Source organism: Dermacentor albipictus, chromosome 7 (genome assembly GCF_038994185.2).
Source record: "Dermacentor albipictus isolate Rhodes 1998 colony chromosome 7, USDA_Dalb.pri_finalv2, whole genome shotgun sequence".
Classification (NCBI taxonomy): domain Eukaryota; kingdom Metazoa; phylum Arthropoda; class Arachnida; order Ixodida; family Ixodidae; genus Dermacentor; species Dermacentor albipictus.
Genome location: NC_091827.1, coordinates 39,141,802 through 39,154,730, shown reverse-complemented (window position 1 = coordinate 39,154,730; position 12,929 = coordinate 39,141,802). Strand labels below are relative to the sequence as shown.

Sequence of the window (12,929 nt, the reverse complement as noted above, 5' to 3'; positions counted from 1 at the left end):
CAGGCGAGACAGGAAGCGAAAGGTGATTTTCTGTAGGCAGTTCGGGACGCCAGTTAACAAATGATAAACGGTAGCAGTCGACACCGCATTAGGAAACGGAAGCTGCAAAGCCGATTAGTTAACGTTTCCTACGGATTAACCCTCTCGCCGAAACTTCAAAGGATACGAAGTGGGGATGAACTGCACATCCACGGCCAGATTAAAGCGGAACTAAGCGACGGTTCGTGTTCATGAACGAGAGTAAAAAAAAAAAAAAAGAGCGGGACACGAGTTGAACAGGCATATAGTTTAGTTGACTTCCATGTCGCTTGAAAGCACAGAGCTGGCACAAAAGCCGCAACGAAGGCACCGCCGCCAGTTAGATTAGTTCACGTTAAGCAACATCGCGTCGTCTATAAATTATTCGGCGTACACAGCCGGACATGTCTCGCACGCGGCGTTGCATTTTGTCTCAGCGCTACGTAGCTATTATTTGCCTCACAAACTCCACGCAGTGAAGCCATGATTGCGGCTCGCGATTGCCAATCAGTAAAGAGGAGAGCCGGATGCCTGTCCCTGTGAGGGCAGAAAGTGCGCCGCTATATTTGGCGACAATATAAGAATGAAAAAAAAAAGATAAACACTTTTCTTCTGAATAGTGAATGCGAAAGCACTACTGTTTAATTGAACGTCGCTGACCGGTCCTTCGAGTTTTGCACTGAGTAATGTTTTCGAGTTTTGTCACGGGGTATGTTATGGAGTTCTGCGATTAAATTGGAGCGTCCTTTTTTTCTCGGGGGGGGGTGGGATGTACAATTTCTACGTAAACAAGTGGGCTGCAGACCGGAATCATTTGGACGATATTGCTGAGAAATCAAGGACGCCGTGTGCGTCACCCTCAGCGACGAGAGGCCGAGGAAGCAGAGACCGAGGAACTCTGTTTCATACTTATCAGGGCACGCTGCGGAAGCTACGCAAAGTAGTTCGCTCGTAGATGTCTCATTCCGCGCGTTCCGTGGTGCGATTGTTTTTGATCCACGATTCTTTCGTACGAAATAGCTAATCCGTACATCGCAGTGACAACCTGCGGGCGTATAGGGCTGAGTCAAATCACGTATATCATTTGCGCGCCCTTGTCCTTCCGGTACATGCGACGCACTACGTTTTTGGTCGCGACATCGAGCGCAAAGTAGTTCGCAAAGTAGTTCGCTCGTAGATGTCTTATTCCGCGCGTTCCGCAGTGCGATTGTCTTTGATCCGCGATTCCTTCGTACGAAATAGCTACTCCGTACATCGCAGTGAGAAACTGTGGACGTATAGGCTTGAGTCAAATCACGTATATCATTTGCGCGCCCTTGTCCTTCTGGTACATGTGACGCACTATGTTTTTAGTCGCGAGCTCGAGCGCGCGCGGCCTGCTGCGGCCGCTGACCGCAGAAACGTCTCACTACGCTCGCTCGGCCGGCGGTAAGCTCATATCAGCAACGCCTTCTAGGATAAAACTGCGTTAAATCTTGCGAGATAAACGTGCGTGGGACTGAACCCTGTACCGAATTACAAAACGCGCGTCTCTCTCTCTTTTCATGTGCGACACACCATATTATTTTTTTGTCGAGCATGGGAACCGTGAGAGAGGTAGCTGTACCTTTCGAAGCGTTGATGGATACTTATGAAACGGAATATGAATATGAATAGACCTTGGAGATTTAAAAAAGACAAAGCAAACGGCGCTATCAGACATTATGAAAGAAGGAGCACAGCCACACGGCGCTTTGTCCGTGTACTCTTTCTCCTTACGTTCCCTCAGGTGACGCCGTTTCTTCACTTTTTATGCGTTTTTTTTTGTAGAATCTAATCATAAAACAACTAATGTCGTTAGTCAATCCTCGCTAGTAACCTCCGTGAAACTTTACCGTTCAGTAGGGGTCGCGTGAAAGGCTATACCAGAGGCATAAAACGAAGGGAAGAGCTCCTTCTGGTTCGCTTTTCCGGTTGGCTCATGCAACCTTCAGCTCACACTTCACTGCACGGAATTGCTAAGATGGAGCGTAAACACCACCAGCCGAAAGCCAATCCATCTGAAAGCGTTCCACAGAATTGGCGCGGAATGTGCTTCCGGTTCGCTAATTTTATCGCAGACCAGCTCGCAGCGAAATTCGATAAGTTTACTTTCAGGCTACATATAGCTCCGTGTAACTAGACGGGCAAACAACAGTGAGAAGTAACATCGGAGAGGCCGTAATTCACGGCGACAGTGTCCCGGAAGCGTTAGCGTTGATTAGTTTAGTTACGTATAGTATAGCGGCCGTAGCGAAAGAAGCGAGCCCTACTGCTTTGTCGGAATCGTTGATGTGGAAAGCATTAGAGTAGTTGCAGCGTGTCGCAGTAACGGAAAGAAATGAAGTCGTTATCTCACGGAGTTTAACGCGGTAGGTTAGATTAAACTCGGCACGGCGAGCAGTTTGCGTAGTTTAAGAGAGTTAGTTTTTGGAAATCGCTAAGCCGGAAAGCAGATATTTCCGAGCGCCAAACGTTTTGGAGCGACGGATTTCTAATGAGGAAAAAAAAGACAAACGAAATTTTGTCCGAGCCAATGTATCTATTTTTAATAACGCGATTAGTAGAGCTATAGTTCCGCTAATTCTATATCTGTATTAGAATTCTTTTAATGCAGCTTATATCTTCGAGTGGAAATGTCGCAGCCCTGACATCTATTTCCGGCCGATGAAAGAAACACAATAAATCGGAATTTCTCCCAAAATATCTGTGCCCCGATTAGTAATCGCGTACTGCAAAGCGGTAACGACCGCCTTTACGAGTACTATCCACAGATCAGACCGATTCGCACCATCTGCCACAGAAAAGAAATGTTGAATGGGCCTGTTTCCAATTACAATGACCATCCGGTGTAAGTATGACGAACTGCGTTCTACACCAGTGTGAACCCGAAGTGTGAACCGAGCTGGGTAAAATAAATTAAATTGTGGCGTTTGACGAGCCGAAAAAGCCTGCGGCACCGTGGGTTTGCGTGAGGCCCGCCGCCTGGCCGAAGACTCCCAATTAACTTTCACCACCCGGGGCTGTTTAACGTGCACCCAATCGGTACACGGTATACACGGTACACACCAACGTTGGTATACACAGCGTTGTGCGCCCCCCCCCCCCCTCTCCTTCGCTGCGAAACGCGGTCGCCGCGACCGGGGATCGAACCGTCGACCTCGTGCTCAGGCAACACGCCGTCATAGCCAGTGGGCGACCGCGACAGATGTCGTGTAGTGATGAGATGAGACTTTGAGTGAGTGAGTGAGTGAGTGAGTGAGTGAGTGAGTGAGTGAGTGAGTGAGTGAGTGAGTGAGTGAGTGAGTGAGTGAGTGAGTGAGTGAGTGAGTGAGTGAGTGAGTGAGTGAGTGAGTGAGTGAGTGAGTGAGTGAGTGACAGACAAACAGACAGACAGACAGACAGACAGACAGACAGACAGACAGACAGACAGACAGACATGTATCTCCACACAACAACATTCGAGTGATAGAAAAATAAAAACAAGGAAATTAGGTACACGCCTGTACACGCTCCACAACCCGGGGCGATAAATCCCACCGCTCTCGAGCTTTGTTGCGCCAACTCCCGAAGGACGCGCGCAGAAGACACAGCGTACGCGTTGGACGCGCCCCGGTGAAGTCTATCCACGTTCTCCCTATGGCCTTCATTGCTGCCGTGGCGAGGCTGGCGTGATAAGAGCCAGAGAGTTCCCGCTCTATCCGCAACTACAAGATAACGAAAAAAGAAAAAAAGAAAACGGAGATCTTGCGGAGCGGCGAATCCAACGTGACTCGAAAGCGGATAGGCTCCGCGCCGCGCTTGGCTGAGCTTCACGCTCGCTGGCGGAGCCCAGTGACGTCATTAGCGAAATACCGCTGCTTGCAGTGAAAGCAGAAAAGGGCATCGAGTGCCGCCGTCTTCGTCCCTATAGAATACGCAGGCCCATCCGGCTACAATTGGTGAATCGCAGCATGAGCCGTAAGCCAACTAATTAAATGATTTCTATTGTAATTATCCGAATCACTCAATTAAACATCTTTAATTTCTGGTTAAATTAATGGCCGCCTCCTCTGTGTTTAACGCTCCCAGAACATGTACAGTGCATTTCGAGGGACGCGGTAGTGCCGGAGCTCCGGATTGACTTCGACCACCTGTAGTTCTTAAACGTACACCCAACCCTACGTTGTGAACCGATTTACACCCCTAGGTGTAAATCGGTTGCACTTTCTGATAAATAGTTACGTCCTTGAAGGGTGCAAATCGGTTCACATACTTGAAGGGCGTAAATTACATTCTTTACACTCTACGTTTTAAACCGATGCAGAGTCCACGTTCTTGCACCCTTAACGGGTACAACGATTCGCATCCTTTAAGGGTGTAAATCGTTCGATAACTCGCACCCTCACACCCCTTACCGATTCACATCCTTAATGGAGCTTTCTGTCTGTAACTCGAACCCTTACACCCGTAAGCGTGCAAGAGGGTGTAAGAGTGTGAATTACAGACAGAAAACACCCTCAAGGCTGTAAATCAATGTACAGTGATAAGCACGCAAACGTTCTTGCGTATCGAAACAGTCAAAAGGCGGCGGACGCGCAAAGCCGGGAATCGAACTGGCGACCTCGCGTCTAGCAGGGTAACGCCATAGCCACTGTAGGGGTTGAGGGACGGACTTCGGGATGAAAACCAAACTTGGGAGGGATTTATTTTACATTATATACAGAGAGGTGAGACGTCAAGTACCAGTAGTACAGTCATTACGGGCCGGCAGCAACTCGGACGCTGCGGCCCGCGGCAAGAAGTTCGAGAGAGGTGAATCAGGGAATCAGGGAATGCTCCAGAATGCTCAGGTCTCTCTGGAACGCTTCTTATAAACCCTTCGAGCACTGGAAGTCGCGTCATGTTTGACCAATGGGAGAGTCCGCTCAGATGACGCCATTTTCGGCCAATCGTTGGCGTCCGTGTCGCGGTGTCACACCCGGCGGCTCTCTGCGGTCTTGCCTCGCTGACTGGCAATCCACTTCTTCTAAGGTGGAGAAGGCGGGGGCGCTCATGCTCCATTGTACGAGGCCAACCTGCTCCCGGTGCTACGGCCCCGCAGCGGTAGCAAGTGCCTTCTTCAAAGGCGAAGAGGGGTGATGATTGGGCTCCATTGTCCGAGGCTCCCTTCTAATCCCGGCGGCGCACGACCTGGGGGCCACAAACTTGTTTGCACTTGTCTTGTGGCCTTCAGGAATGTGGCACCCCTGCTTCTGCATTCCTCAATTAGCTGTGCTGCGATTCGAAGTGGTTTGGGGAACTCGAAGTAGCCTCAGGAAACGGCACCATATCTAACACCACTAAGCCACCGCGTCGCATGGTGCGATCGAAGAGGTGTTTTTATGCGAAGCATATTAGCCGCACAACCACGCTCTTCCTTGCTGCGCCGAGCGCGGCCGCGTAGCTACCGTTGAGGGTATGAGCCATTGTTCACTGCTGCGCGTCTCATATGTGGGTCTATTCTCTTTTAAGTTTGCTATGTTTGTTATTAAGTTGCTTCTATTTTTATGCGTTGCATATTGCAATCACTCAGTTCAGCCCTTGGGCGCGGCCGGGCAGTCACCATTGACCTTTAGCGCAACCACGTGACGTGACCTGTCGACAGCCGGAGGAAAAGCTGGGCCCCAACTCGCGCAACATGCAACACATTCTTGGCTTAACCAAGCTAAGCCTGGCTATTTTTATGCGAAGCATACTAGCCGCACAACCACGCTCTTCCTTGCTGCGCCGCGCGCGGCCACGTAGCTACCATATTGACACGTGTACTTATCTTTATCGGGCGACCACGTTTCGCCGCTTGACAACTGTAATCGCACAGCGAGGGACGCGCCTGAATGTATCCGATGTTTGTGGAAAGTTATCGATGCTTCTACCCGGCTGTCTGTTGTCGCCGAACCTTGTGTTATCTGATTTCATCACGTAACGCGAATGGTGTAGAACTTTGTGGAAGGCACACGGGTCGGAACGATTAATCTGGAACATTCGACGACTGCTCTATAAAAGCCGACGCGCTTGACCCGCTGATCAGATTTTCGACGATCGCCGACTGTGTTCGCCGCTATCGTTGTGCTTTAAGTGTAGCCTGTTTTGTGGGCACAGGTTCGCCCAATAAAAGCTAGTTTTGTCTTTCACAGTACTGCTACTGTGTTCTCTCTTCACCGTCACTACCACGTGACAATATGACGTCATAACAGCTGCAAAAGCGGAGGCTCAACTCGTGCGCTCGCTCGCGGCCGCGTAGCTACACAGCCGGGTCTCAGCTCGTGCGCTCGCCTGCATGAGCTGTTTCTTCGCCTAGCCGAACCAAATATAGCCAAGCAACAGCAGCTCACCAGGCTAAACAGTGGTTCAACAACTAAAATAAAGGCTATAGTATGCTTCGCATCCTGGGCTTTACCTTAGCTAAGCCACAGCCATTTTTTTTTTTTCCGACAGGGATGGAAGAGGGTAACTTGTCCTTGCGCCATGCGATATATACTGCGGCTATTTTCGTCGAAACATGCACGGCGGTGAAAGGAGAGGATCGCTCCTTAACTCTCGTTTAGGTGCTGTCGAGGAGCTTACCGTTCACGGCAGGTTGCGTGTCCACCGCGAGCACACTCTTTTCCAGACCACCGTAACTTGCTTTGCGAAAGTTTCATCGACCACTCGCTAAGCCTTCTCAGACGCTCCTTCGAGGTCATCTTAAGCAGCCAAACAAGGTTCGCGCGGTCCGACTTAGCCGGTATCGCGCGCGATCAAACTGCAAACGACGTACATTACATACCCACTGCAGTGGATACGGCCTAATACTGTCCAAGTACATTGCATGCGTGGCTCGTAATCCTGAGCATGCGTCTTGCGCCAAGTGCGAAGTACGCTGGATAAGTCCTACGGTGCGCACGTTACAAACTAAGTAAAAATAAGTAGAACGCCAACGACGCGTACACTGCGAACGACCTACATCGAATTACATCCCACGTGCGTAAGTCTTGCACTGCCGTACGGCATATATGCGCTGCGTTAAAGAGGGCCCCGAATCGTTGAAAACCGCATTCGTGCACTTGAAATAGTGCGTCACTCTCTCACGCGTTTCCCTGCGTACGCTTCTCCCCTGCAAAGATGGCGTCTGTGATCTTGCACTGCGACCGCCAAATCACTGCGCTACAGCTTCGTGGCTACTATGCTTTGCTGCTGGCCACCAGGGTGGCGGGCTCGATTTCCAGGCCCGCCATGTCATCGTTCTTCCGTACGGGCCAGAATGGGAAAAGCGCTCGCTTACTGGGAATTAGGTGCACGTCAGAGAGCCTAAAGTAGAACATATCGCACTGTTTTGAACACTGCTTTAATTTCTTCTGCCTAGAACACCCCATCTCTCAAGTCGTCTTCAGCACCGCAGAAGCTGCAGGACTCTTTAGCCAATAAGAAGGCCAAATGCCCCTCGAGATGTGTTCATCCGCGCAGCGTCGTCTGTTCGCCGCCACAGTAATTCGCGGTACGCGAAGTGCGTGCTTCAAAATCCTAACATGTCGCACGGATCGCTGTAACACGTCACGCACCAAGGAAAACTGTCTAAATTTCACCTCCTATCAGACACTTACGCGCGGAACTATACCCCGATGCGCAAGGATTCTACCTGTGAACGTCACGTGCATTCGGCAATGCTGCAAGCGACTTTGGAAATAGAGTGTCCGTGTCCGTTTCTGTGTCCGTGTTCACTTCGCGCTACAATCCAAGACAAGATCATGTTACCGTACCAACTCGCCCAACTTACTATCCTTTTGGAAATAGACTATAGTTGCGCTCCCCCCGCCTTATCTTTTTAAATTTTTTGCAGCTATAGTTTGACAGTTATTTTTCGCTACTTCTCCGAAGGCTGAATGCCGAGGCCGCAGAGAACACCACGGCGACGACCGAGACGACCATGGCCCAAATTGAGGCAAGCGCAGTCCCGGAGGTCGCTTCCGGGCCGCTTGTCGCAGACGCAGACGGGGAGCCGGAAGTTTCTTCCGCGACGCGACCGCCACAGCGCAGAGCCGCCGACACTCCGGAAGCGCCGAAACAGCAGAAGCGACAGGAGAGAGAACACACACAGGTGCGAGCAGGTTCCGGCCATTGCCATACCACGTCCAGATTTTCTAGCCTGACGTATGTAACAGATAGTAGAAGAGCGAATGAAATAACGAAAACGCGGACCAAAAGCGATACGTTAAACGCCTTTAAGACACTTCGGTTTCCGCATGGAATTCAGCCTTGTTCGCAGCCTCGTAAGACGTTTCAGCTTCCGTACGGAAGCCTAAGCGTCCTAAAAAGCGCCACGTCGGAAGGAAATCGATACGTCTTAAAAGCTTTTAAGACGTTTCGTTTTCTGTACAGAATTAAGCCTTGTTCACAGCCTCGTAAGATGTTCCAGATTCCGTACGGAAGCCTAACCATTCTAAAAACGCCCAACGTCGAAACGAAACCGACCCGTTTAAAAGCTTTTAACTCATTCTTTTTTGGTCGACGTATTCCCTATTTCATTCGTTCAACATGCCTCCTCCCGACAAGGCAAGATCTTGTCGAACCACTGATTTCACAGCAGGACTATAGTGTAGCGTTCAAACCTTTCTAAAGTGTTTTGACTTAAAAAATGTGCAAGCGGATGCGTTATGCCGGGTCACACTCCAGAACAGCACGGATAGCGACACCTTGAGACGCTATGATCAACCATAACGCTCCGAATATATCCTGGCACTGCCCGACTGGTCTCTTCGGAGACACGAAAGGCCCTGCCATATGCTTATGCCAATGACCAATATGTGGTTGGCAAGCGGATAACTGGAACGCTGTCCATCGGTGGAAGAAGGGTCGACAGTGTCTTCGTTGAGACAGCACCAAACAGTGTCGCCATCGCTATGGCACAGCTGTTCGGGTTCTGTACTCGTAGTCACGGACTTCGCGGGTTGAAGTGGCCGATCGATGCTGCTTTCGCGGTGCGCTCAGCTTTCCAGAATAGCGTAGGCAAAGCGCATAGGCTGGCAAGAATGACGGCTGTGACAGCTGCGCGTCACTTTCGCGTCAATTGTCGAGAACTGACGCAAAGCGGTCGCGTCACGTTGTACGTCATAACTGGGACTTTTAAAACAATATAATAAAAAAAAACAAGTTATCTGACCAACAAGGCCGACAGTTCCTGCAGGCACCTCAGTTGCGCCTTTAAAACGGAGATGATTCAGTTCGAGGACCGACGTTAAGGATTTCTTGCATCGCAAAGCGTATGACCACTAAAATAGTCTAAGCCAGAACTTGCCACCCCTAAACTCTATATAAGTATGCGATAGCAAGGTTAGATTGCGAGCTCTGTGGCGCGTTAATCACTCTTATTATCAAAGAGTGATGACTCTTGTGAGTACTCTTAGTGATCAGAGTCTTACATCTTATCTTATCTTATCTCTTACAAACTTGTGATTTCGGGAAGACTGCGAGCGCGCTCGGTCAAGACACCTCGAATTTTCCGCTAGATACGTTTACAAACAGGTGAAGTCCACCTACTCTGCTGTGAAGATACGCTTGACCGATGGTGGGATCAAACCTTTGCCTTCCAGCGCAGCGACGCTGTGCTCTAAACATAGGGCCACGATCGCACGCACGTTTGTCTCGTGTCAAAGTCGCTGTTCGAAACGTACGGCGTGTTCGTCCCGTGCCAGTTGCTCGCATTCTTCCCTCGTGGCAGCTATAGCGCTCTGAGACACCATGTTATAGTGCACTGCCTTCGGGAACGGACAAAGCTTTTTTTTGTATGCCAGACAATTACAGCTCCAAAGTGAAGTGCGCCTAAAGATGAAAGCTGAGCTGAAGCAATTCGATTGTCGTGTATTACGTGCAACGCTAAAATCACAACTCGGATAACGAGGCACTCCGGTTCAAATTTTTTTACACGCATAACGGACGGTATGCACGGGCATTCCTCGCATTTCGCCGACATCGAAATGCGGACGCCGTGCGTCCAGGATTCGATCTCGCCAACGACTTACTTAGCACGTCCTTAATAAAGCTGCGTAACGCCACAGACCACTAGGCGAGCACGGCGGACGGACAGCCGAGTATTCCGTTAGTCTGTTTGATGACTAAAGGCCGATTTACGCTCGAGCCGCCCATCGCCGCAAGCTGCACCGCACGCGTGCGGTCGCGCGAAAGATTGCACGGATCAAACACTTGTGCACAAATTTCGGTTTGCAATGTGTAAGGTACACACTGTGCACACAGTGTAAATGGTAATTTGTGCACAAGTGCAGGATACATGTAATTTTTCGCGCAACCGCACGCGTGCGGTGCGGCTTGCCGCGATGGGCGGCTCGAGCGTAAATCGGCCCTAAGCGCGCACCGTTCCTTCCGCTTCTTCAGCAGGAGCACTACTACATGGTGCTGCTGGAGGACGTGCTCTCCGCGGACCAGGGGCACCGCGGTCGCGACGGCGGGCGCGGCGAACAACTTGGTGGCAGCGGTGGCGGCTACGACCGAGCGGCGCGCCACCTCGCGGAGCCGCTCGAGCCCGACATGGACGACCTGGTGTGCGGCGAGCGCTGCGCGCCGCTGAACCGCATCTGCGGACTGCCGCTGCTCGGGCTCGCGTTCATCGCCATCGTACTGCCCGTGGCCGTGCACCGGTTCTCCTCCACGCAGAACGCGACGCAGACGCCGCAGCTACGCGGGGTGCGCACGTCGGGTAGCAGTTAAAAATATGCGGCCGCGCGCGACCGCGCCAGTTGGGGCCCACCTTTTCCTCCGTGACGTCACGCGCCGGCGCAGCGCCCCTAGCGGGAGGAGCGGGAGTCAGGTGGTGGCTGCGGCCGCGCGCGACCGCGCGAGTTGGGTCCCAGCTGTTCCTCCGGCTGTCGTGACGTCACGTCACGTGGTTGCGCTAAAGGTCAATGGTGGCTGCCCGGCCGCACCCAAGGGCTGAACTGAGTGATTGCAATACGCAACGCATAAAAGTGTTGCCGAGGCACGATAGTTCCCGACTCATCGTTATTTGCGGTGAGAGGAAGCTTTTAGCTCGGCTGCTCCTATATAAACACTGGGGAACTGAGAAATCGTTCTCCTCGGCAATTCGACGTCCTAGAGTCACTAGAATTAACATTTTATAACGAAACCTTTAACTGGCCGCGAACTTGCGGTTTCGCCATGGCGGTGCTCCGAGGAGGCGCATGACGTCACAACGCGCGCATCGCCTCGGATATTTCTCTCTCTCTCTCTCGCTCCCTAGTCACTACTGCGCATGCGCCACTAGTAGCACCGAGCCACAGGTGTTCCGCCGCCGCCACCATTTGGTATGACGTCAACCGAGTTCCTCGTCGTTGCGCTCGCCTCCACTGGTTTCGCCAGCTGCGTAGCATGCCTGATAACATGTCGGAGGATTGAAAATGAGAGCTCGAGTGCGCCGCAACTGCAGTTGAGGAAGAAGTATGGACGGCGACAATTCTGATAAGCCGGAGGAGGCCTGGAATCGACATCGGAACGAGATGAAGAGGAAACGAATCGCCCAGGAAACAGACGAACAGCGCGTCGATCGACTGGCTAAACGTCGCAACATAGCTAGACAACCAGACTAACCTGGACTTGCAAACAAGATTAACCAAGGCTAACCATGCTATGTCATAGCTTTCGCTACGTATATCCTGGCACAGCCGAGCTAAACCACTGCCAATTTTTTTCTCTATCTCAAACTCAGCCAATTTCATTCAAATCGGTCGAGCGATCATCTCGTAAAAGCATTTCTGCGTTCAGATGCACTTGGCTAGAGACATCGGAGTTGACCCCGAGCTAAAGCTTCCTCTTAGGTGAGGGTTACAAACCATAGGCAAAAAAATTCTGCCATGCCTCAGAGCGCCTTAAATAATTTACTGTAAAGGCCTTGCTACGACCAGTTGCTGCTATATTTTGCGGGAGTTGTATCTGTCGCTACTTCGTGACGCAGAAGGTGGTCAGGTGGGTGCAGAATATTGTGGCGTTTTGTCTCTCCCCCTGGCTCGATAGGTCGTGTTCAGTGCCGCTGCTCGTTCCACGGCCCGCTGTAGCACCCATAGTGACAGACGACCCAACCGAACGAAACAGGGCGCGGGGCAAAACATGGCCATATTCCGTGCCCGCGTGACCACCAGCTGCTGGAAAATAAAACAGAAACTAGCCATATAAGGCGCTCTGAGGCTTTCCAGTATATGTTCAACACATATTTAGTTAGGGTCCTTCATTTAACGCAAGAAAACGAGAACTCGGAATTAAGAGGTCACTTAAGAGGAAGACGAAGTCAGTTTAGTAAACGGCCAAAATAGGAAATTCAGGTAAAAGATTCATCCTTTGTAATTTCGCGCCTAAGCCCCACTCTCGGAACGTCATTGTGACGTCGTGGATTACACTCTTTTAGGGGGGGTGAGGAGTGCTATTACACTCGAACCCACGATCTTTGGTTTAAATAAGAGCGAAGTTAAGACGCAGGTAATTAAGATAGAGTTAAGGCACTCGGAGCCCACGACATACGGTGGGAGTCGTACCTTCGATATACGATGTTAATTAGGACGAAGTTAATCAAGGTAGAGCTAATTAAGGCACTCAAGCCCACGACCACTGGTGGGAAAAAATAGCAATAGGAAGTAACAACGCATTCGAATGAGAATGTCGAGTAATTTAATTAACGTCTCGTGAGAGCGCAGGCTTTCGCTTGCATCCTCTTAAGCGTATGCTAAAGTGACTGCTAAAGTGAAGTGATGTTAAAGCGAAGGCGAGTGCGCGATTCATTTTGACCTTGCTATGGGGTACGCAAAACCTGCAACTTCTTAGCAAGACGGGGTCACCGCTTATCTTCATTATGCAAAAAAGGAAGTAAGGCGTGCAGACAGGACACAAGAGTAGAG

At 50.9% G+C, this 12,929-nt stretch overlaps 2 protein-coding genes across 2 annotated transcripts in view; one reads left to right on the top strand and one right to left on the bottom strand.

Moving 5' to 3' along the window:
- The window catches only part of LOC135905660 (protein phosphatase 1 regulatory subunit 37-like), a 431,344-nt gene that overhangs the window by 239,715 nt on the left and 178,700 nt on the right, over positions 1-12,929 (bottom strand). The window lies entirely within an intron of this gene.
- Positions 1-12,929, top strand: part of LOC135905659 (uncharacterized) — a 56,018-nt gene that overhangs the window by 6,620 nt on the left and 36,469 nt on the right. Inside the window, exons 2-3 of the mRNA XM_065436605.1 lie at positions 7,912-8,131; positions 10,423-10,731. Coding sequence (XP_065292677.1) covers positions 7,912-8,131; positions 10,423-10,731 — 529 coding nt within the window. The remainder of the gene's footprint in view (positions 1-7,911; positions 8,132-10,422; positions 10,732-12,929) is intronic.